General features: G+C 36.6%; 1 protein-coding gene across 4 annotated transcripts in view; it reads right to left on the reverse strand.

Moving 5' to 3' along the window:
* The window catches only part of LOC145670295 (uncharacterized), a 244,463-nt gene that overhangs the window by 165,500 nt on the left and 52,316 nt on the right, over positions 1–26,647 (reverse strand). For all 4 annotated transcript variants that reach the window (XM_081738762.1, XM_081738760.1, XM_081738759.1 and 1 more), the window contains exon 3: positions 14,679–14,864. In XM_081738762.1, coding sequence (XP_081594888.1) covers positions 14,679–14,864 — 186 coding nt within the window. The remainder of the gene's footprint in view (positions 1–14,678; positions 14,865–26,647) is intronic.

The following is a 26,647-nucleotide window of genomic DNA, read 5'->3' on the forward strand; positions in this document are numbered from 1 at the left end:
TCAGCTATGGCAATGTGATGTGGACAAGTGATTGTGACATAATTGACTCAGATGATTCAGAATATGTCCCGAAGAGATAGATGGAATCTACGGACACAGGTACGTTGAATAATCTCTCTTTAATTTAAATGTTTTATAGCCATTATAGCTTCAGATTATCCGACAGATATGGAGTATAAAAACATATTAAAATATCATATACCAGAATGGTCCATGTTAAATTTTACCATAAACACTAGTCTGCAAGGTATTAAAACCTAGTTGTCACCTGTGTTTAATTTTTGGCATCCATAAGAAAATACTTGTAACATTTTTTTTTTTTTTTCTGAAAAAGCATTGTTTATAGGTATGTATTGTGTGTGTGTTTGACATAGACCACTTTGCCGTAAGTATTTATGCAATCCTTGAGGCGAAATAGCCGTATGATCAATTGCTGCTGATTGCAAACTCACTAACGTACACAGACGTGCCATAATTTTTACGTAAATTCATGCGCAAAAGAAGTTTCTCGGTTACTAGGCTGTTGGACCTCTCTTTGTAATAATAATAATAAATAGCAAGCAAGGAAAACTAACTACATCTATTTTATTACATTTGAATTCTCAGATATCGCGAAAATTTTTGAATGTAATGTAGGAGTATCTCGCCCAGAACTTTGATGAAAATATTTCTCTCCATAATAATTTGGTTCCGTTCGAGTTGTACAGTCTGAAGATATGGATAGGGTAAAATGATTGTTGTGCGTGCTTACTTGCGAACATGAAGATAATTTGTTTTGTATGATCATGAAATGCCCTAATTATCTAATTATCCTCTTAATTATCTATCATAGTGCCTGTAGCCAAATTTATCTTTATACATCTTTATGAAGATTTCACTGCTGTTATTCATATTATATTATTCTTTCCTCTATTGCTTCAGAAGAAGTTATTAGAAAAAGAAGAAATGACTCGGAACGCTGGACGAAAAATATCAGAAAACGAAGAACTCAGGGTAAGGAATACAAAAACAGTGTGGGGTGGGACAAAGTGCACGGGAAGAAATTCATCGATTTTGACTATAAATGCAGAAGCAGGTGCATCAAGAAAGCAACGAAGGAGGAAAGAACGAAATTTCTCCACATGTTTTTATGATTCGGGATCATGGGAGACACAAACAGCCCTTATTTGCGGTAATGTAAAATGTGAACCAGTGAAAAATCCCGACGTGGTTCCCAGAACAGGAAATCGAACACTAGACCTTTTTTTATTCCAAGTGATAAGGGAAACATCAAAGTTTGCAAGTTAATGTTTTTAAAGACTGCAAATAAGCAATGGTAGGCTACACAGAGCGCTCATGAAAGCAAAATCTGGTGACATTTGTAACAATAGAGGTAAACATGAACCGCACAACAAAAGTGATCCTAACACTATTTCACTTATCAGAGATCACATTAATAGTTTTCCTACTTGTGACCGTCACTACTGTAGAAAAGACTCAACAAGGAAATATTTAGATAGCTATTGAGTCTGATGTATAGATTGTTCGGCGAAAAAGTGAAAGATAATGCAAATAGTGCATCTTTTAAAGTTATCCAGTCAAGCATTGTATGAAAAGGTGTTTCGCAGGGACTTCAATCTGAGCTTTAAAAACCGTACAAGGATATGTGATAAGTCTGTGATAATTTCGAAATTCAACAAAAAGCAGCGAAAAGTGGGGACACAATGTTGAGTAGAACAGTTAACGCGGCTGATAAACGAACATAAGCGAAGAAGTAAGGAGGAAAACATCACTGTGGTGTCATTTGATTTACAGAAAGTGTTTCAATTACCTAAACTTACTACAGGACTTGCATACTACAATTTCGGAATTTATGACTTCAACACGACAAAAGGTACAATGCATGTGCGGAATGGGAGTGTTGTATCGCGGGGACCACAGGAAATAGTGTCTTGTTTACTCAAATACATAAACTCATTGCATCCAGGGCAAACTAGTTGCATGGTCTGATTCATGTGGAGGTCAGAATAGAAATTTTGCGATTGCTTCTTTCTGGATGTATGTTGTTCAATCACCTGATAAGAACATTCGTGAGGTAATTCACAAATTTACAGAACCAGGTCACTCTTTCCTCCCTGACAGCGATTTCGGTGACAGAAAAAAGTAAAACCGTACTCAGGATTGCATGAACCTAAGGGGTGGCATGAACTAATTCTTCAAGCAAGGATTAAACAAGAAAAGAAGTTCGAGTTAGTACAAATGACAGAACTATTTCATATCAACACAACGCTTACAAAGAACTTTGATAAATAGGAAGACGACAGCAGATGGAGACAAAGTGCAATGGTTTATAATCAAGGAAATGAAATTTAGTGCAGAGAATCCTTGGGAAATGGAATTCAAATATTCTCACAATATTATTGAGTAATTTCGCGTTGTCTGTTTCAAAGAACGGTCTGATAATAGGCCAACGAACGTATTAAGGATCAATTTCCCTGTGTTGTACCCCAGTGGTCATCCCATCCCAATACAGAAACTGAATGATTTCACAAGTTTACTGCCATTTATTCCACCTTATGCTCACAATTTCTACAATAACTTGCAGCTGGCTGGCAGCAGCTCTTGTACTGATGAGGACGAATATATATATATATATATATATATATATATATATATATATATATATATATATATATATATATATATATATATATATATATATATATATATTCTATAGCTTCTAGTACTTCGTTAACAATGCAGTTATTTCTCTCTTTGGATTTGATAGTGTGAAACTCAGTGTATTTACTGTAATGCGATAGTTAGTTTGCAGTAATTGTGTTCCATCAAAAACGAAACTAACTTTCTGGTTACACAACATTTTGGTACGTAAGTTGGGAAGAGAACAAATTGCTATTCATCCTCATCTGCGAATATAAAACTAATTATTATTATTGTTCTTGATATTCGTATGTGAAGATAAAAGGCAACCTTACTGTGCTTCCAACTTAGGTACTAAGATCATTAACTAAACACAAAATGTTAGGTTGTAGAAACTAGTACAAACTGCATTCCTTGTAGTTCTGGATTTCTTGGTTAGGTTTCAGGCATTTTATATTATGTTAATGTTGGTTAATGTTAATTAATTGTACATAGACCATTTTGGCATGTTGTATTATCAATATGCCAAAATGGGATATGTACAATTAATCAACATTAACCACACTTTAACCATCCCTGTAGATGTGTCAGATGTGATTTAACCGTTCCTAATTTCTTTTTCAAGTTTCGGATTTAGATTTCTGGGCTTTCGGCATCTAAGGCCATTCAGTCCTTCACGTTTTGAGGGATGACGTCCTTCGGCGAGCATACTATCCGAGAAAGGGAAGGAAGAAAGAATTGGAGAAGGAAGAAAGCGGCCTGGGACCTACAAGTTAGGTATCACCCCGGCATTTGCCTGGTGTGAATGAGAAAAACCCAGGAAAACCTCATTCAGGGTAGCTGGTTTTTCAAGTTTCATTGTAACGCACAAATTGTTAGTAAATGTTTCGTATGCAGAGTTTACTAGTTTATATATATATATATATATATATATATATATATATATATATATATATATATATATATATATATATATATATATATATATACAGGGTGGGCCATTTTAATTAATCCACGGAAATAACTGAAAAATGATAAAACATAGAAGAAATGTTTCAAGTACACGTTATATATTGCTAAGGGGGAAAACCAATTCCGCCAAAAATACCCCTCCCCGCCCCCCGTAAATGGGGGTAACTTTGAAATGTCAAATGGAAACATGGGTCGAGTAATACCTCGTTCGAAAGGTCTTGGAAAACTAAGTAACGCTGTACCAAAAGATGTTTCATATTGTGCACCAGTTTCAAAATGGCCGCCATGATATGGTTCGGAAACTCCAGTACCCGTAGTATGAAAACCATGGAAGGTAAATGAATGGAACAAAATTGAAATACGTAAATATCATAGGGCATATTGAATGATGTACTCCCTGTGATTCCAGTGGCCTCCCTGAAGGGGTCTTGTGGGCTAACTTCAAAATTTCAATGTCCGACCGGACAACGGTTCGGACGTACGCTTGACCTACCCAATGCTGTTTGGAAAACAGACTTCATGCATAGAGAATTGATGCACTAAGTTAACGCGGATGGCCACAGTTACATTTTGATTAACTATTAGCATTCATGTCATATTGTGAGCTTGAGGGACGAAACGGTGTGTACGTATATCCCCGAAATGCTTTCTGAATAACCAGCACGCATTGCATAAAAGTTTCTCTCTTTTTAGTCACTACAGCGTCATCCTTACAAACAAATGTTTCAACCACACCATACCTATTTGTAAGGTTAGCCTTACTTTACGAATTAAAGTAGAATTCTCGTTTGAACTTTCACTTTACTTTCCACCCCACTCACATACAGAGCGCAGGGAGAGATTATTTTGCAGGGCTTGGATTTCTCTCTATACATTATGACAATTTTACTCTAATATTTTATCTCTGTTGTATTATTCTCGAGCCTTGGAACGTCTCCGTGGTTTTCCTATTTAATTTTCGTTATTTTCATTTATGTCTAACCGTATTCATACTATGGGCACTAGACTTTTTCTTAGACACAGTCAATGTCTTTGCGATCATTTTGAAAATGGTGTCTCATGTCGAAAATTTTCTTACAGAAGCTGTTTGATATTAATTTGTCTATGTAACGTGATGTTACTCGCTTCAAGCTGCTATTTGAAATTTTCAAGTTGGCCCCGGATACCTTTCAGTTGGCCCTTGGAGTCACCCCGACAACACCTCTCGATGTGCCTTACGTCAGTTAGCTACTCCAGTTTTTCTTTTGTTGATTTATCTCCAATCGCTTTCATACTACGGGTACTAAACCTTTTCTCTGACACGGATACTATGTTTCGGCGGCCTTTTGAGAACACTGCCATTTCACATCAATCGTTTTCTCCTGCAATATGTTAGATTTTGCAAGATTTATCGAACGAGGTACCACTCGACTCATGTTACTATTTGAAATTTTGAAGTTAGCCCCCAAGACCCCTTTAGGGAGGCCACTGGGATCACAGGGACCACACCGTTCGATATGCCCTATGATATTTACGTATTTCAATTTTGTTCCATTCATTTTCACACTACGGGTACTGGAGTTTCCGAACCATATTATGGCGGCCATTTTGAAACCGGTGCACAATATGAAACATCTTTTGATACAGCGTTACTTAGTTTTCCAAGACCTTTCGAACGAGGCATTACTCGACCCATGTTCCCATTTGACATTTCAAAGTTACCCCCCGTTACCCCATTTACGGGGGGCGAGGAGGGGTACTCTTGGCGGAATTGGGTTTCCCCCTTAGCAATATATAACGTATACTTGAAACATTTTTTCTATGTTTTATCATTTTTCAGATATTTCCGTGGATTAATTAAAATGGCCCACCCTGTATATATATATATATATATATATATATATATATATATATATATATATATATATATAACCTTCAATATCTCGAAAACTAAGTTTTGTGAGCTTGGACAACTCTGGCATATGCCCATCCAATATATATATATTAACGTCAGATGATTATGTTCTGAGGCTAACGGAGATAACGAAATGATTGAAGTGGGACAAAAGGCAGAACTCTGAGAAAACCCACGCACGCGGTATTTGTACACCACAAAAGTTATTTTCTTCCTTCATTTATGTTTACTACAACTCAGAAAATGTCTACCCTGTCGTCACGTTTTAGTCAACTTATAGTGAAAGATTCATATTGAGTACTAGAGAAATGACTGGATTCCACGCTCGAAAACGAAGATGAGATGCATTCTCCAACTTCCCAAAGTGTTATGTGTTGATAACAGGGAGCTTGAGAGCACGATTTTGCCTTTGTGTATCAGACACACACAATAATCACACAGTACATTGAAGAGAAACTTTCCAGATGTGAAAAACAAACCATTTTAATGTTGAATGTGCTGTAAACATACAGGATATGAAATCTGTAACACTTTCCAAAATATTTTATCACAATCACTACCTCTCTGTACTTGCAACTTGGCCATGGAACTCTCCATGTAATGGCACTCGTCGTACAACTAAAAGTCTGGTTGCCCGGGAAAGACTGTAAAGGTATATTGGTAATAGATACAGCTGACCACGTCCTTGAATTTAGTACATCAATAATTGTAGGTGTTAAATTTTGGATTATGAAGGAAGAAATAATTACAGAAACGCACCAGCAAATGAACGAACTCTTTTCAGACACAAAAACACTACCCGGGATTAGTTATGTCAACCGGCTCGGCTCGGTTCAACTGAGCCAACAGCTCGAGCCGGCTCGACTGGAATGAGTCCCTGGCTCGGTTCAACTCAGCTGAGCCATCGGCTCGAACCGGCTCGGTTGTAGTGAGCCATCGGCTCAGCTCGGTTCGAGCCGATTCGGTTGCGATGAGCCATCGGCTCGGTTCGACTAGTCTCAGGTGAGCCATCATCTCAGTATGGCTCGGCTCAGGTGGGACATCAGCTCAGTTCGGCTTGGCTGAGGTGCACCATCGGCTCGGTAGACATGATATGTAAGCGGTCTTTCTGAGCTCGGCTCTGTGGGAAACTAAGCTGTAAGCTGACTCATTTAAACAAATTTGCACCGTTCGAGTAGGCACGTTTCATTCAACATATTCACATAAATCGAGTTTGGTCACTAGAGGTTAGATCGGATGTTACTTTTATGGAAGTGACTTTATGACCGGCTTAGCGGTTCTTGTATCTGGCCTCTCCTAAAGAAATCCTTGATTCAGCTGTGAAGAGGACAGTTCCGAAACAAAGTCCTTGTAAAGTCAGGTGTAAATTTCCAACTCGCTAAATTCTAATATAGCTATTTCGAAGAATTAATGGATTTATGCAGTATTTAGTAGTTTTAATCGGTTCAGGTGAGTAGGGCCATGGTTTTCTTGCCCCTCCTTTGTAGTGATATCAACCGGATCGGCTCGGGTGAGCCATTGGCTCGAGCTGGCTCGGTTGGGTGAGCTGTTGACTCGACTCACTTCTCGGTTCAGCTCGGTGGTGACAGCCGAGGCCGCTGGAGTCGTAACATTACCCGGAACACGAGGATCTCATGATTTTATCCCGCTGTATGTGGATTTTATCAAGGTAAAGTGGATTAGTTCAGATGAAAACTGACATTCTTGTCGATTTCTCTTGCGAACGGCAACCTATATGTGCGATGTCATATCAGTACCAACTTATACATGGCATGCGTTTATGATCACCACACTTATTTCTTTTTCTTTCTTTTTATTATTAGTGTTCTCTAAGCATGAAGGAGATGTGAAAGTTAAATTCACACATCTGTATGGCCCTGCTAGATCGTTTCATAAAATGGGCATATCATCCTATATGTAAGGTCATCGCTCATGCCACTAACCATATCACAAAAGGATCTGGGATAATGTACTACAGTGACAAGGAAGTTGTGCGAAGTCAGTGTTTAGTACTCAACACTTTCTGAAGGCCAAAGGTGTATCAATGGAACTATATATTGAATATGTTTAAGGCACATTGTTTTCCAGTTCATTTTCTAAGTGCATATACATTGTAATGTACTAAATTTTAAAATCACAAAATTATTGTAAATATTTAATTTTTAATGAACTTATACAAACAATTCAAGGCTCGTTTGAGTTCAAAATATCAACTGTTTGAATTGAACGAATTAGGTCAGGGTTGTTTCCAAAACATAATCTGGTTCCTTAAGACAGACCTAAAAGTTATTTTATCATACCAGACATACATGTGGAATTTCTAGGTAAGGAAATATGAAAGGCATCCAGATTGAATTGCGCAGTTTTATATAAAAAGGACCATCTATACTAAGTCAACACACTTCAAGTCTACACTTCAGCTCTAGACTTGCCATTCCTCTGCAAGTTACGCAAGTTGAGAAAAAGTGGAGCTTTCGAAATTTACTTCAACTACCACAATAAACAATATAATGCCTTTTCATATTAACCTTTTCAAATGGTTTCAAATTCCTTGCTTCGTAACTCAAATACAGCCTTTATACATGTTATGAAAACAAGTAATGAAATTAAAACCTCTTTATCATCATCAGTTTTCTATTCTTTTCAATTCATGTCTATCTCTCGCAATATTCTGTAAGAAATCAACCTACGATTTATATAGATTGAGAATCTACAATCGGTTCGATTCTCAGTTGACACTCCAGTGTTTAGTATTATTTACAGAATAACATGGTAGAAGTGTCTTAATGAACCTGTAGGGATCTGGGTTCAATACTGAGTGTAAAAAATTTTAAGTTAATTGATACTTTTTTTCGTTTTTTCTTTCTTTCTCCGTGTTTTTTTTCTTTCTTCTAGTTACGAAATGGTGTATACACATTTGTTGCTTTATTGCATTAGGTTATAGAAAATATATGGTTAGATTTTTGACATGTTTAGCGTTGAAAGTTTATTAGACTATTTTTCACGCTGGTTGATGAACTAGGCCAATTATTGAACAATATTAAAATCGAAGTTTTCAAGATAAAGAAAAGAAATATGTTCTTACACAAACACACATGTCATACATACAACACGCGTTGGAATGCAATCATGGCCTTAAACACTACATCAGCGAAAAGTCCGACAGCTTACAGTCAAAGAAGTTCTGACATAGTAAGAAACCTTCAATTGCAAATATCTAGAGAAACGTATCCACTCCCTCGCAATGATGTAAGAACAACGGACGATATTAGGAACTTTCTCGATGAGTATGATGATATTCCCAATATCAATTCTTGGGACGAAAAGAAAAAGGATATGTTACCTTTCGCATTCCGGGGAGACTTTCGAAATTGGTTTAAGATATTTTCCGAGCATAGACACATTCCTCAGTTTTCATACGATTAGTTAACGGATTGTGTCATTAAAGAATTTGGAAAATTCTCTCTCCATTTGAATATAGATCAATTACACGAACGTGTTCAACGTCCAAATGAATCGGTAACTAATTTTGCATACGATAAGTTATTAATCAAACGTTTTCATGACACTGCGTAAGTTTATCGCTTTTATAGTTTCCGCTTTACAGCAATATTTTTTAGATCAGGTAAAAACTAGAAATGGACAAAACCAGTTTTTATAGAAACTGGAAACCGGTTTCAAGAAAAATCGAAATCCGAAAAACCGGCATTTCGTTTTTTTTCAAAACTGGTTCGGTTTCCCCACCGAAACCCATTTCGGTTTCTCAGAGTAGAGTTTCGTTGGCTTTCGAAAACCGGATCCGTTTACAAGAAAAGCAGTTTTCTTTTTAAACATATTGGTTTTTAGGCATATCGGTTTCGGTTTACACTTCTTTTTATGAGAATTTACACGTTTTTGAGCTTTCATACGTGTTCTCGACACATGTTAAAACCTGAAAACGGTTTTCGGAAACAGATAAAACTATTTCTGTGGAAACGGAATATGTTTCTGGAGAACAACGAAGCACTATTCTGGTGAGAAAGAATCAGTTTAGGAAAAATGAAACCGGTTTCGGTGAAAAACTGAAAATGTTTGAGAAAACCGAAGCGTTTTTTGGAGCAAACTCGAAACCAGTTTTGAAGAAAACCGAACCGGTTTTGAAGAAAAGCCGGCTTCGCCGAAAACAGGTTTCGGTTTTCCTAAAAACCGGAAACTGAAAAAACAACTTTTTGCCCACCACTAGTAAAAACGAATTTGAATTTTTTAGTTTGTTGCAGTTCTTTCAAAGCTTCAAGTTTTACCACACTCCTTTAGTCTCTCTATTTCTACAGAGAATTAGCCTTTTTCATCTTTTTTAAAATCTATTTTGATTCTTTAGGTGTTCTTTATATGTTGCGTACAGTTACAAAAAAATCTCAAATGTTTCTGCAAATATACAGCAATTTCCCTTCACTTTTGGCGTATCTTGAAGTATTTCTACAACTTTTGCTGAATCATTTTAATTTTCCTAACTTTCAAGGTAGTGTGAACCCAGAACAAATGAAACAGCTAATTAGGGAACGCATTATTTTCGAAATGCTCATTTTTTTCTTCAGAATTTTGAACACAGATTGCCGCCATGATGTTCAAACATTCCTATTACGCAGCCTGTACGCCTTTTACCCATATCCATAATTTCCTCTGAATTCCTCAAACACTTCTCTAATTATAAGAGAGATTCCAGATTATTTACCTCAAACTGTTTTTGAGTAAGCCGTTAAAAACTTAACTAATTATAGGCTCCTAGTGATTCGAAAATCCATTATTTTTATTTCATAAAATTTTCGGGCGTACTTTCAGCTTCATTATGAAACAAAAATGAAATAAGACTTATGTCCGTTCATTATACAACTAATTTTCTGTTTGTAAATTGCACACAAAAATTTTTTCAACTGAATAATATTTAATTTTTAGTATACTTTGTACATGCGTAAGGTTGATGAAACTGTCTCCTTTATATGCTACGTATTTTGGTTGGTAATTAGTCATTCACTTAGAATGTTTACCCTACAGCACAGTACTCACAAGCAAGCGCACGTAAATAGTTATAAGTAATTTCCTCAAACTGACAAATCTCAGAAACAGTACAGCCTAAAGAAAAATTATAAATCTGTTACTAACTTGTTGGTCCTAACAGTTGTACCAAGTTTCATGAAAATCTGAATCGGTGAATGTCATTTTCACATTTTTCTCGGTGAACTGATATGGAATAACTATATATAAGAAAAGAAATCGACGTTGTTACATCACGGATTCAGCAGTACTTCGCTTGGGTCATGGCACTTTCATTAAACTGCGTATTATGAAAGGGAATTAAAAACGTACGCCAAAGATAAGAGTATTTCACGAGCCCTTCATCTTTACGTATATAAAACTCCTCCTTAAAAATAAGTGGTCCAGTGTTTTAGAAAATCCACTTTTAGGAAAGGAGAGAGGCAGTTTCGAAAATATTTTAAATTTCCGATTTTGTATTCATAGAATAATGAAATTGAGGAAATGGTGATACCGTTAAATTGACCTTTTAAACACTCAGCACTTGGGTCAACCTAGGTTCTTACAATTTAACTTTAACTGAAATTCATATTCTAGGGGAAAAGAGGTTTAATTTTTTAGCGAAGAATAACGGCTGCACCGTCTGAAATTCGCTCTTATAAACAAAGCACTTGGGTCGAGCTGAATTTTCTTCTATTCATTTTGATTTAAATATGCATCGTAATGACGAAAGGTATTTTCAAATATATTCAAGCATGGTTTTAGAAACACACTCCTCGCCTCCTCAATCACCGAAACGAACATCTATGATCTGTTTCAGAGCAGCGAGTACGGAGTAATTTTTTCCACCATGATCACCGATACAACTTAGTCCTGCACTGTATGAACAATGGTCCACTATTCCTCTGGAAACTATTTACAAGCTTCAATTCCGCGACTAATACAAGCTGCACCACACGTTAAATGTGGTTTAACGTCCCAGTGTAACAACCACGATATGCTTCAAGTAAAATAAGGCATCAAGAACCATGAACTTGGGCAATATATCTGCTGACAGAAATATGCAGGAACGTGGATTACTGTGCTTTTCAAGCAGTGAAAATCATGCTCATACGGTACGCTGGGGTTACTTTGGGTTCACACGGTAAATGGCCTCTAGAAAGCCCGCTAACAGAAGTGGAACCTCTGGTAACGCTGCAACGAAGTCTGCTGCAGAGGAAACTGTGATGTGGTGCACTGGCCCACACCAGTAACCATTCCAGCGAGCATGATCTATGGAGGCGGAGTGGAATGTAAGCAACAACTTTAATTTGCTTCGATGAAAACAGTCCCTCAAAATCTACGCATACTAAAATCTTAAACGACCGTAATATCATTTAACAAAATTGTTCGCGACACGAAGGGAGAGTGTGTAATGGTCGTCACAAGCACTAATCTTATGTGTAAGGAGAATTGGCGGAATGGGTGCTCGAGATCGTAAAAGGATAAGAATTCCTTCGTTTGAGTACACACCCACACCCACACAATCAGATTTCCATATCGTATTATTCATCAAAATACAGTCTAAATTCAGGAAGAAATCGTAACAGAATCATGAAACAAAAGGTAAAAGGAAAAACTCCAGAAGCTGCCCTGTATAAAGGAATGAAAAAAAGTGAGTTCAAATGTATCGATGACTGAAGCTTACCGTTCCTTTTCAGTTTCCAGATTACATAAAATTTATTTCTACGGTGCTTAGTGGTATACCTGTGATGTAATTTGAAATCACGCAGGCTACCACTTGGTCACGAAGGGCGCATTCACGAGTATGTGAAGTTCTATCAGTTCAATAACTTTCTGAAGGTTGTTAGTTCTTCTACAATGCAGGCAAGTATGTATTCTGTGGTTAACAAAGTGAGTCAATTCTACGTGTATGCATGAATATAATTGTAATTGTATATTTAATGGAGAACTTCCGCACAGCAGTAACATATATTATTAACACAAACTCAGAAGTTCGAGGTAATCAGTACGCAAATATTTTTAACAGGAGGAATTGTAAAAACAACTGCTGAAGATACGATTGAGCTTTAGTAAGATATCAAACTTACATGTTAATAAAATTTACTGTAACAATAAAACTAAACGAAAGTTGCTAACAGAAGTTAGAGCACATTAGGAGTTCTGGATAAGTATCTTTCACTCACAAGGAAGTATGAACGCAACGCTGGAATATGGAGCAATGAACACTACATAACATTATGTAATACGAACATGACTATTTCAAAGTTAATGTGTGATGTGCAAACTTTGTTCCTGGATGTAATAGTGCTATGTAATGGTTCAAATACCACAAAATGACATTCCCCAGTTAGACAAAGAATTACGTCACTTGCGGGGGTGATGGTTCATAAATTTTATCCTAATACCCACCCTTACCTAAATTTCCTTATTTCCATACTCAACTTTTCTCACCTTCTCATATAGAATTCCTCGAAGACATTTCTTTCAACTAATGACGAAGACCTGTATAAAACCTGGACAACTCGAGTGTTATGCTCGAGTTGCAACTTTATTTTAAAACTTTTGGATTATGTAATTATGACCAAGCACTGTTCTCTTCAAGAATACGTATATGAATGAAATTAGCAGGAAGCTTCATATTCATAACGGCACAGATGATGAAAGACGAGAATTTCCCAAATACTAGCAGAATTAATTGCAACTTTCGATTGTTCGTAGCCCCTCGGTAAGTTCTAACAAATTTTATACACTCGATTTCAAATCGCCGTAAAATTTATTAATTGTAAAATGAAATGGGTATGTGATAATTGTTTTATGTACTTTCTTTTAATTTAGTTGTTACGTCGAGTTTAATGAGCTGTTGTTACCACTATTAAAAATAAACTTTAAAGAAACTAACTATGCACTAAAAACTCATTGAAGTTTCATCAAGTTATTACGTTTGTCGTTGCGTCATTTCATTAAAATAGTACTTCAGGCGTATATTTATCACAAATATACACAAAATACTATATTTTTTTGTACTTCTGCTTACTACTGACTATTATTTCATTTTGTTCTGGAAAGAATACCCCTACGTTTCGGGAACGGTGTTTTATGAGTTTGTGAAATTTATGGGCATATCTTTATAGTATGGAATTTGACTGATGCAAAATTCAGGCTGGAGAATTTTACTTTCTTTTCAAACAGGTGCTCTAACAGTCCAAAAGTTCAGATTTCGTAGGTCTAGAATCCCGTATACGTTATAGTTTCACTTCAGGTGTATATACAATATTTTATTCTTGTACTGGCCGGATCTCAAAATTTGATAAGCAAGTAGCCTCTAAGGGATAAAGCTTGCTATATTTGGTGGTCGAACTCGGCTCGTCTCGGCAACAGAGGCTGTCTCGCAAAGCCTTGTACACTGGGAACTTCTGAATTCGGTTCAACTCTATTCAACATCATTGGTTGGATTTAAATCAGATTTCGAAATACATTTTATAGTTTTGTTTTCATTGTAGAGGCGCTCAAGAATTTCCAAGCGCAGATTATGATATCATAAACAGCTGAAAAGGGATTTCCCCCATTGAAGAAAGATTTAGGGAAGAAGTTTTTCACAGCGTTTCATATGAAGCACATTACTAATTTTCAAAAGCACTGATTTTTCGTATTTTGATTCCTCATAAAGAGCGAAAGAAGTAAGGGATGGACTGAAAGCAAACACACTGGAGACAATATGTATATTAGTTATGAAATACGGTATATGGCAACTAAATATACAACTAATTCACTGCTCAGCTTTCCAGGAGCATACTATTTCATCAGCAAAGTTTCATCACGAAGGCGACAATAAAACGAAAGTTAACGTTACGTCGAAGTTTCGTAGGTATTTAGTTTTGTGTCACTATGTAGTCCTGCAGGCTACTTAACATGTAGGACGTGCAACCTGAATAATGTGCTATTTGCATTTACCGTCACGAGAAAAAAATCGTGCACTGTATAAAACTGCCTCTAGATGGATAACTAGTTGACATGACTACATTTTCATGGCTTCCGTAAATGTTAATACACGCCCATATGTAGCTGCTGCACATAGATCAATTACTACAGTCGCTAATTGCCATAAAACTGCTATCACCAAATTTAGTACTACACAAACATTGTGACAAAAGTCACTTACCTTGGAGAGGAACAACGGATTAACATGAATGCTGGCTCTCTGCATAGGCACTGGCAGAGGTGTAATTGGCCACGCAGGATCTATGGCATTAACTCGGACGTCAATAGCATAAAGTTTTCTTTCTGGGAATACCTGTTCCCATGTTTGACGTAGCTTGAACATCTGAGCTCTTGTTCGCTCATCAACCTGCAAAGATAATAATTATGTCATTAAAAAATTAAAACGGACAGGAACTGTAATTAGCACCTATATCTCAATAGCTTTTAAACAATATCATCATAATTTTCGAAGCAGTTCAGATTCCGTTGTCAGAACAAAAATAAAAACTCAAAATCAACAAGCAGGACACGAAAAAATCTTGGACAACTGCGAAATTCTATCCAAAGTTATTATTATTATTTTCATATGCTGTTTTAAGGCAGAAAAGTTCTGAAACAATAAGTTAATATTTTTGCAACGCAAGTAGTGGAGAAGTTTGAGGAAAGCCTTCGGGTATCATCCTAAACGTCGGGAGATTCCCAACCTACACCTCCTCGCGAGAGAAAGCAGGTAACGTCTTTGGCGGCAACATAGGTGGGGACCGGCCGACTCCCGGGATAAGGAGTCAGCCTCTGCCAAGTGCCAACGGACTTCTTGGAGGGCAGATAAGCGGATGGAGGTCAGGGCACCTTCCTGTCCTTAGGAAGGGAATTGTCCTAAAAGGTAGATGAACCACAAGGTGAACGGCATGAAGGTGTGGAAAGGGAAAGGGAAAACTACCACATTATCTTTTTTCCCCAGGAGGGACGAAGGAGAATAGAAAAATGAAATGATGCTTCTCCCTGAGGTAAAACATTCCGGAGGTAAAATAATCTCCCGTTCGGATCTCCTGGTAGGGACTACTCAGGGAAGAATCATCAAAGGAGGAAATAATAACTTTCGTTTCAGCATGGGAATCTGGAACGTACGAACTCCACGACGTGCAGGTAAACTTGAAAACTTAAAAGTGGAAATGGACAAATGTAAAGTGGACATAGTGGGCTTGAGTGAAGTGAGATGAGCAGGAAAAGGTGAGATTATATCAGGAAATTACAGAATATTCTATTCGGGTGGCGTTAGGGCTGAGAATGGTGTCGCGATAGCAATGAAGAACTAAGTAGCAAGAAGTGTAACCAAAGTGGAATGCTGCAGTGACCGCTTGTAAAACTACGTGCAAAACCAGTGGATATTGTGATAATATAAGTGTACTGCCAACAACAGACCATGATGACAATGAAGTCATGTATGATGAGATTAGTGATATATTGCATCAGGAAGGAAGAGGTAAGATCAACGCCATAGTAATGGGAGACTAACAGCGTAACACGAGCTGTGAATAAGGTAGTGGGACCATTTGGACCAGGTAGAAGAAGCGAACGGAGTCAAATGCTTATCGACTTCTGTAAGCAACATGAACACGTGGTTTAAGAAAGAAAAAGAAAGAAAGAAAAGCTGTACATATGGAAAAGTTCAGGAGATAACAAATGCTATCAAATCGATTACATTTTTGTCAAGCAACGTTTCAGGAATAGTGAACGAGACGTGAAGACACTACCGGGAGCGGACATTGATTCGGATCACAATCTCCTAGTGGCGGAAGTGCAAACCTGGTTAAAGTCGATCAAGAAAATGGTAGGAGAAATCAAAAATGGAACTTAGACCTACTACGAAAAATCGACAATGATGTGAAAGAAGAGATTGAAGAAAGATTCTTTGCAATGGGCGATATGGTAGGCTGAGGAAAAAATAAACAGATTCTACTAGACACACTCCACAATAACATTGGCAGTATGGAAAGAGCACCGAGAAAACCATGGATAACTAAAACGATGCTTAAGACGCAAAGGGCAAAAAACACGGACATTAATGAATACAGAAAACTGAATAATGAATTGAGAAGAGAGACGGACAAAGCCAAAGAAAAGTACATGGAACAGATATGTGAAAAAAATAATAGAACTTCAACGGCGATATGATCTCATGTATCACAAAGCACAAGAATTAGTAGGGAAAGCTAACAAAAATATACGAACGTTTGGAATCAATGATCAACAAGGTCATGTGGTCACTGACCAACATGGAATCCTTAGAATTTGGGAGGAATACATAAAAGATCTGTATGATCAGAAGAACCTCCCCAAAGATATTGCGATCGAAGCAGAGGAAGAGATGGATGCTGAAGAAAAAGAACCCAGTATATTGAAAAGTGAAGTAATACAAGCAATCAAAGACATGCAAAGGAGAAAGGCCACTGGAGACGAGATAGCAGCAGATTTGCTCAAGGGACAATGCAATGAAGTACTGACTTCACTTATTAACACGATCTACCTGAGTAGAGAGTGGTCAAAGGATTTTCTTGATGTTACAAGGATTGCATTGCCCAAGGAAAAGCAAACAAAGAAGTGCAGCGATCACAGAACCATTAGCCTTATTTCCCACACTGGAAAGATCATTGCACGCATACTGAACAGGAGGCTTGAAAGATAAAAGATGTTAGAAGAATATCAGTTTGGATTTCGGAAAGAAAAAGGCATCAAAGATGCTATTGGGTTGATGAGAATTATATCAGAACGAGTTCTTGATGTGAAGGAAGAGCTATGTTTCTGCTTCATCGACTGGCAAAAAACTTTCAACCGGGTCAATCAGACAAAACTTTTGAAAATATTTAAAGAAATCGGAGTTAACTGCAGAGACCGACAACTCATTCGCAACCTGTACATAGGACAGCGGAGGAAAGAAACAAAGAATTTTAAAAAAATAAAATAAAATAAAATAAAATAATTACAGGCTTTCAAAATGTGGACATGCGGACAAAAAGAGATTAGTTAAATCGAACGAAAAATCAATGAGTATTAGAAACAGCACTAAATGAAACAATATCGTAATAAGTGCGAAAAGGAAAAGACACTGATTGGAATGTTCGTGAACAAATTACTCTGAGGAAGAAAGAGAAATGGGAAAGGAGAAAGGACTATAAATGGATGGACAATATTAAGGAAATGTCTGTCACGATGAAAAATTTAACTGGGATACACGAAAGCTACTAAATTTGTAATAAGAGTGTCATAACAGACAATGACAGCTCATGTAATGACATTCTTCCTAATCACCTCTATTAGCGCATTGTGGAAAGACAATTAACATTTCACTTATTAGAATTCGTTACGCTCACTACATCGACTATAAACACTTAAAATCATTTATTTTGTGGTAACGGTATCACATTAAATGTACCGTGTAACCACCAATTTTTCCCTTTATCACTACACAACTGAATCATTAATGATAGGTCAAAAATAGTCAAAAATATTGAAGACTCTCTTCTTGAATTTTAACCTTTCCCACTTAAAATTTGAATTCAAAAGGATAGTCATTATGCTCATACCTCTTAATTACACTCACTTTAATTAGAATCCTGAAGCATAACATGCAGATTCTTTTATCGACATATTTCCTAATGAAATACAAATGTAGAAGTTTTCGAAAACTATTGTTTTGTAAAATAAATCAATAATGCTAGCCATATTCACTGCTTAATTATAAAGTACTTCAGAACTATGGAAGAATTTTTAAACCAGTGTCATTTTCAGAAAACAAAAATGTCTACACGAAATTCACCCTACCTGCTAACAACAGTATCCATTTTTTTTTCTTACAAAAATGAACTATTGTTCAAAACCTTATACACAAAGAATTAACCTCAATCTGTGATCTTTCTGGTTTTTACGAGAAATAACTGACGCCATCTCTTAAAACTGCTAATGAAACATTTACTTACGAAATCTTTTTCACAAAATCGAGGAAAACATCGTAGCCTAATTCTGTTTTCTGTGCACGTGATTCCGAGTTCGACTTCTAGTTTGACAATTAGTTCGCATTTCGGAATATGTATAAGTATCGACGAATTAAGCAAGGTTCTCGCGCTTCAAAGCTGATGGAGTAAATCTTATGAATATTTTGAATAGGTAGAAAGATTTCTTTGACAATTTGCTAAGGACGCAGCCAAACAGTAACACTCTTGGAGAAAGTGAAATGTATACATCATAACCGTACATTTCAGGTACTAGTCAAACAGAAATGGACACTGAGCAGGCACTATAAAGAAATTGAAGAAACAAATATCCGGGCATAGACGAAATTTCCGCTGAGTTAACTTTAGCCTGAGAAACGAAATATATAAACTTATTTACTCATCCAGAACAAGAAGAAACTGAGACAAGAGTAACACGTATCAACAGATGTTTCGTGCATAAGGCAACAAATGTAATTATAATCATTATTTGTCTCTTTTGTCAACATCCTATAAAACCATCTCAAACATTGTATTAACAAGATTGACCCCTACACGTAGAGGAAATTATTGCAGACTATCAGTACGGATTTAGGTGAAACTGATTAACTATCGATCAGTTATTTATCCGAAGTCAGTAATGCAGGCGCAGAGCTTTAAAAACTACTGACAGAAATTACGGTTACTCAATGATTAACTGCATTTTTTTTTTCAAGGAATTGCAAGCAAATGTTCCAAGGGTGTCATTTGTGCAGGATAGAAGGGTATAATTCCCCCCTTCCTTTGAGTTTGATAAACACATTTTGTTTGATCAAGTGTATAGTAGAACACTAATATAAAAACTGAAACTCATGTCGACGGGGATTCCCCTCCCCCAAACAAAATACATATAAAATGACGCTGCTTTTAGCAACAGATCTATAAAGTTACGGTAGCAATTACTAGAGCACTTACATTGGTTTTAGGAATCGTCAAATGTTTTGATCCCAAGCCATGTGCGTTGATAGTAAACGAAATTTAGAGAGATTCAAATATGGAGAGGGATGGTTTACATATACGATTTTAGAATTGCAGAAAAAAAAAAAAATGATCGGACAGCATCCATATTATGACGAAACTTATTTTCTGAAACAAGAAGGAAAGTTTCCGAACTGCGAGGATCACTAGTCCTGGATCCACAGTACATGCCCGTAAAAATTTGTGAGTGTACAGTTTTATTTTTGCATTGTGCTCTTCGACCTATCGTTGTCTACTTTTTCTTGGATAGACATCTCAATTACGGTCGCTTATCTCCACAGGCGCCATTTTCCAATATGGCCGCCAAATAAGCAACCAGCATGCATAACTAAGGAACTAAGTCACCTAGGAAAGTCATCTTGGTGTCGAATCATAGGTTTCCAAGGTCAAGGAATTCAAATATTACCATGAAATTGCTATATATTGGAGAATTTTACACATTACAGACAAAAATACAGTGGGTCATTTTAATTCATCCACAGGAATATTTCGAAACCTACAAACCGAAGCAAGAGAAGTTTTCAATTATATCTGTTTACCACAAAGAGACACACATTTTGGTGTATTCTTTAATACCATCAGATTACCAGTGTTGCCAATCCAACACAAAGATGTATTTTTCAAATGTCACTACGTCAGATTATTACAAATTTCAAATCTACATTAGAAAGAAAACAATACCACACTTATTGTTCAGTTTTGTAAGTTAACGACGCCACAGCATCACAAATATTAAAAACAACCAAACTTTGAAGGTTTCTAAAAAAAATAATAATAACAACGCAAGTGAAATGAACCTTAGTGTCAAATACTATCATCATGGTCTAACGAATTTCGAATAGATGGGAACAAAATTATAAGAAATTAAAAATTGGACTTTTTGAAAAGGCTTTATTCCGAAAACAAAGTTGATATACAAAATAGTTTAAGGTTTACAACATATGTAAAAGCAGTATATCAAATATTGTGCTATTAGTACCATTATGAATTAATATTTGTTGATGGTCCAAAATATCATTAATATAAACAAATTAAACTATTAGAAAAGGTGCTGATGTGGCTAAACAACAGAGTATTCTTACAATATTTCCCACATATAAACAACATTATACACAACTTTTGAGCAACCACAATATCTATAGTCTCTCTAATATTATTTTGTCATGTTTAATGTATGCTAATTTTTCTGTCAACATGTAAAATATCAATACTAACACACAAAACCAAGTAGTTCCATAAAGAGCACTGTGTTACCATTTTACAATTTGTTTTTCCCGCAGATATCTTATACCTCACATTTGAGCAACTTTCTTATTTAAACTACTAAAAGGTTTTTTTTTTTTTTTTTTTCTAATACAGATTAAAGATTACTTAATGTGTGTTCAAATTTACAAGTCTAAAACAAAATGCATGTGACTTAGAACAGAATTTTCACAGCCCTTCTGACAAAGACAGTACACTGTACACAATACTTGACATTTCTTACATATACATTGTTTACAATTGTTTATTTTGCAAGAACACACTCGCAATACAGCATCTGGCAAAGGTCGGAAACACTTTCTGGTCTCAGGAAACCGTTTACTTCCTCCCATCCAAATTCCACAGGGTTTTCAGTAATGCGTTTCTTTTCTAATAACAACAGAGATTCTCTGATGACCAAGCTCGCGCCTCTAATGTGGCCTCGAATAGCAAATGAAGTGGGTGCCAGCTGATGGGTTTACGCTCAGTTGAGAAAGTAAAGCATCGAAAGTTTCTACTTCAGTCGATCTGGTCCTCACTTTCGTTACATATGTTTCTGCATTCTTTATGTCTTCAGCTGAGAGACTAATTGTTTCAGAAAAATTAAGATAATTTATTGGTTATGCACTCAGTGCTGCATTTTTGTACCTACTTTAATTACAATGTCATTACCAGTGCGAATGTGAGCGCTGAAGACGACGCTACTCATTTTGTCTCCAATTGTATCATGAGTGATGAATAGGAATGAAATGACGCTTTTCTCCCACCCCAAACATTACCCACTGCTTCAGTTCTTTATTACTTAAGGTTGCAAAATATCTTAGTAACAAAACAACCATATCAGCATCATTGGACATCACAACAACTTGCTGCGCGCCGCTTTCAACTGCCCAGTACATGTGAGGCACAATTCGTTGGTCGGCTTCTTCAATCTTTCATGTGACCGTTTCAATATTAGTTACATTTCCTTTTAAGCATACTGTAGCAGGAAAGACACTGTCGTTTATTACCATTCCGCTTGGAACAAGAATAAGTCTGTTGAAGGTTTTTTAAATATCACTTTTTTTTTAAGGCTTGCTATTTTAATTTGAACGGTAATACAGAAATTTTCAATTTGGATTGGTATGTGAGGCTGAGATTGAAGGCAAACTAGGCAAATAGATCCCGTAGTGCATAATCAACGTACTCTCGCACTTTAAGTAAATTGTCAAAAATAGAGTGTTTTTCTTTGGCTGGGCACACTTTAGTCGTTCGTTCAATAACGGTGTCTATTGCTTCTCCAAAGTTCTTAAATAATGTCATCTTCATCATTCTTATCTGCGACATAAAATCAACAAATACAGTAGTACGTTCCGGAAATTCTCAATGAAATGAGGTACTCTTGTCGATTTTTTTCTCCAAATATAATACTAGCTCATGCTTTGTTGGTCTCGAAGGTGCATCATCTTCAAACAACTGACTTGAATTTATGGGATCATGAGAGAGTATTTCTTCCATTGTCTGCCTCTTTCTTTTGCAATATTGATTTTCTTCTGAATCTGTGAAAAATTTCTTGACTTGATGATGATAGGTGTCACAGTTGTGTTGTTTGTAATAAGAGTTTTGAAGGTGGGGGACACAGGCTTTTTTAAATTCCGTTCGTCAGTTTCCTTTCCTTGATAACAAAGCGCTCCTTTCTAAACTTCTCATAGTTACGTCTCCCATCTCCTAATACACCTAAAATTTTTGCCCTCACATCCTCAGGAACAATTTATTTTGTCACAATGTTGTGTGTGTTTTGAATGGATTATCTTCTGCTATTATGAAGTGAAGCAAACATGTGACAGAAGTGAAACGATTGGCTTTGCTTCCCTGTTAATTGATGATGAACTGTTTGCGTGATTAATTATCTGTGCACTTGTAAGGTTGTTACAAACATTGACAATGGTGAGAACTTCGTGATAGATCAGTCGCTATTCAGTGACGTACTGAGTTTTACGCGTTTGTCCAATGATTCATCTCGTACTTTTTTAGCTCGTTGATTCATTGTTCCAGTTTCATATCGGGGGCCAATGCGTGGAATGTGCAGTCTTTTTCACGAACTACAAACTGACCATCCAAGAACTTTTCATGCAAGCAACTATTTCAAAGCGCTTCATTAACTCCAAGTACCATGATCCATAATTCAGGCAATTGAATTGCTGAAATATAGGGATTAATGACTCAACGGTCTCAACATGTAAATTCCAGTCTTTTTTGCGATCAAACGTTACAAGGTTTCCTACAATGTTGAGGAAATTGTTGAGGTAACTGCAAAGTTATTTCTCGGTACATTCGTTCACAAGCTTTAAGTAGCAGTCTCTTAATTGTTGATTTGAGTATGGAGGAATTTACATTTTTCTTTTTCTTTATTTTGCAAGGCCAGTCGAAACTGATTTACTTTGAGCAAATTGTCGTATGCTTCCTCTTCGTTACTACCCCAGAAAGCATCCCAAATCATTTTCTCGAGTACTTCAAAGACAATTAACATTCCTTGAAACGCCTGAACATACTATTTGCCATTTAGTACTGTACACTCTTAACTGAATTCACTCCGAAGATTTCTGTTTCAACCAGAGCATCATCGAAACCGCTACCAAGGAGGCACCTCCTACCACACAGTAGAGCCACTTTTGTGGAATGAAACATTCCAAGCATTGGCAATATGCAATAAAATTTCTCTGGGTTACTGAAAACTATGCCCGCTACTGTATAGAATACCCCTTCGTGACAGAAAACCGGAAGGTTAGATTGTCTTAATTGTTATCTCACAGATTCAAATTTTTAAAGAGCAGTACACACAGTAGCGTAATCAATAACTGGGGAAGAAATAACTGGCAGAAACCCAACTTGTTTAATTGGTGCAATCTTGGATGAAATTAAAGAGTATCACTGCTCCACGTTGGTGATACAGGCTGAATGTCACCTAAAAACGCACCACATCGAGTAAGATAAATAAACTCAGTTTTTAGAGCACATGTGGGTGCCTCATCAGATGAATGAATGCCAACATCCTCAGCTACTTTAAAGTTGTTCGGAACAGCAGGTTTGATTCTACTCTTTCTTCGATTTAGTATTTTTTGACACGGTAGCTCACATTGAAGTTTACAAGTTCTCATCATCAGTGCAGTTTGTGAAATAGCTTTTCTTTCTGTGGATCTCTTCTGATGTCTTATGTTGAAAAAGAGCCATGGCAGTATGCTGACTTCCAAATCTACCTGAGAGCGATGACTTGTCCTCAAAGTCGAAGTTGTCAAGAGTTTCTATTGTGAAGTCTCTTAAGTTGAAATGACTTGGTATTGGTGTGTCAGCATTGGACATCCTCCGAAATAAATTTCTGCGCACGCGCCTGGCTGTATTATACACAAGACTCAAATACATCGGAAATGTAAGGTAACATTTAAATTCTCTGACCCCGAAAACCTATGATTCGACACCAAGATCACTTTTCTAGGTGACTTAGTCCCTTAGTTATGTATGCTGATTGCTTATTTGACGGCCATAATGGAAAATGGTGTCTGTGGAGGTAAGCGACCATAATTTAGATGTCTACACACACACACACACACACACCAAAAAAAAAAAAAGAAAAAGAAAAAAAAGAAAAAAAGAAAAAAGAAAGCGATAGGTCGAAGAACACGATGCTACAATAAAACTCCGTGCACCCACAAATTTTTACGGGCATGTACTGTGGATCCCGGACTACACATCAGATAGTTGCCGAATTGAAGTGGAGAACTCGCTTTAGAGCATCGCATCATTGCAAAGGGAGAGAGATCTTACGATCTGGAGAATTCAAGACTTTAGGAAAACTTCAGCTTCCGATACAAGTATCGAACGTGAATCCCAAGTTATGCATGTTATTTCTGTGATACAAAGCAGGGATATTTTACGAGAGGGGGATTTCCCTGCAATCACCCCCGTTAATTCGAATACTGTTACGCAGAGTAGACCAAATAATGCAACATGGACTCCTGGAGAAATTTCAAACTAATTTAGTACACACACAAATTAAATCTGAAAAATATACTATAGGGGGTACGAAACAAACCATTACTAGGAAGGAAACACGCAACATGTAAAAGTAATAAAATACGAACGATAGTGTCAAGTTTATAGTTTTCGGCGTCGCAAAGATAAATAGTGACACGGCCGAAGCTGTTTAAGTTCAAGCCTTGGTAGAATGACAGAGTGGGAGGACAGGCAAAACGAATCGAAAACATCCTATATTTGTGTCGAATGCATAGTTTTCGGGGTCACTGGCATAAGTAGTGATATTCCAGATACGGTATATGTCCAAGGTTGTCTCTATTGATATGGGGGTCAAAGGGGAGAACCAGTGAAGATTTCACAACAGCTCCTTTGGGGTGATTACAATATACTGAGAGTAAAAGGTGGTAATCCACAAATACTGGTATCACATCGGGAAACAGAGATATGACTTCTTGGGAATTGTTGTTGCTCTAAGGATGCATTACTCCCTGATCACTCCTTAAAATCGTCATTGCGCAGGGGCTAGGCGGAAATTTCAGAGCTCGACAGTTTCATGAAGGGTCCAAATTCAACATGAAAACATACTTTACAAAACTGTCTAACTTATTCTCTAAAATTAGGTAAAATTTACAGAAAAGTACTGATTTGCGGGGAAGTATGGACCGCCAGGGCCTACATCCTGTGTGTCCCTGCTGCTCTGAATTGTCATAAGCTTCTCTTCAAATGTATAAGACATAAAATGTAAATAAATGTATAACATAGAATAAAATACAAACAAAAAATATATGTAATTATAACGAAGTAGAAAATAATTTTAAAATAAAGTTGAAGGATAAGTTTTTTCACAAATCATGCTTGAAAGAAAAATATAATTTTCAAATCCATGTAAGGTAAACACCCCAGTCATGGACACTATTAAGAGCACTTTTGGCAAAAGAGGTTGTAGATGGAAGAGAATTATAGTAATCTTCTTGTTTCGTAGTGGTAGGCATAGTTTACACTTGCGCCTATTAAATCGTAGTCATTACTGCTATAGAAAACTAGTAGAATGTACTATTTGAGTTGTTCTTGTAACCCTATTTTTCTAACCAGTAAAGGACATTTAAAAAAGTGGATGCCCCAGTTATGGACACCAAGTGATGGACATAAAGAAAAATCAGCAAAGTTTTACGTCTAACCTACCGAGGCGTAATTTAATAGGTAACCGGTATTTGTGCATAGGATTTTAATTTATTTTACACTTAAAAACGTTAAGCAAAACCAGTACTTGAGTGAAAACGAATGAAAAGAGTCCAATGTTCATTAGAAATTGCATATGTTTAGGAACAACTGGTGAAAATAAATAGCATTTTTATTATTAGTGGAGCATGGAAGCTTCTCAGTTACTGCAAGTGATCTACCAGCAAGGGCAGAATACCTATGATGATGATGATTATTATTATTATTATTATTGAAAAAAAAAAAAAAAGCAAACAGCTATTCTGAAACGTACCGGTACCATTTTCCGATACAAACTTAAAAGAAAAGTTCTTTAAGGATTTTTTTTTTTCTATTTGAAGTTCTGCTTTGTACGCTCCATTTTTATTTGTTCTGCGTGTCACTCTTCTTCTCTCTTCAACTCCATCATACGTTTTATCTGTAACTTCTCCTGCTCAATTCTGGTTTTAAGTTTCGATTCACTATCGAGACGAGATTGTTCAGATGCAGGCCCGAAACCAGCCACAGAGGTTTGGGGGAGCCATGAATATTAGGGGCGCCAAGTAATTAAAAATTCTCTTACAAATATCTAAATTGTGTTTTTTGTACTAAAAATAGCATTTTGTATTCAGGTCTAGTGGGGCCACGAAAAGATCTGGAGGGGCAGAACCCTTAGCTCCCCTCTAGTTGCGTG

The sequence above is a fragment of the Thermobia domestica genome, chromosome 14 (genome assembly GCF_964235325.1).
Source record: "Thermobia domestica chromosome 14, izTheDome1.hap1.1, whole genome shotgun sequence".
NCBI classification, from domain to species: Eukaryota; Metazoa; Arthropoda; class Insecta; order Zygentoma; family Lepismatidae; genus Thermobia; species Thermobia domestica.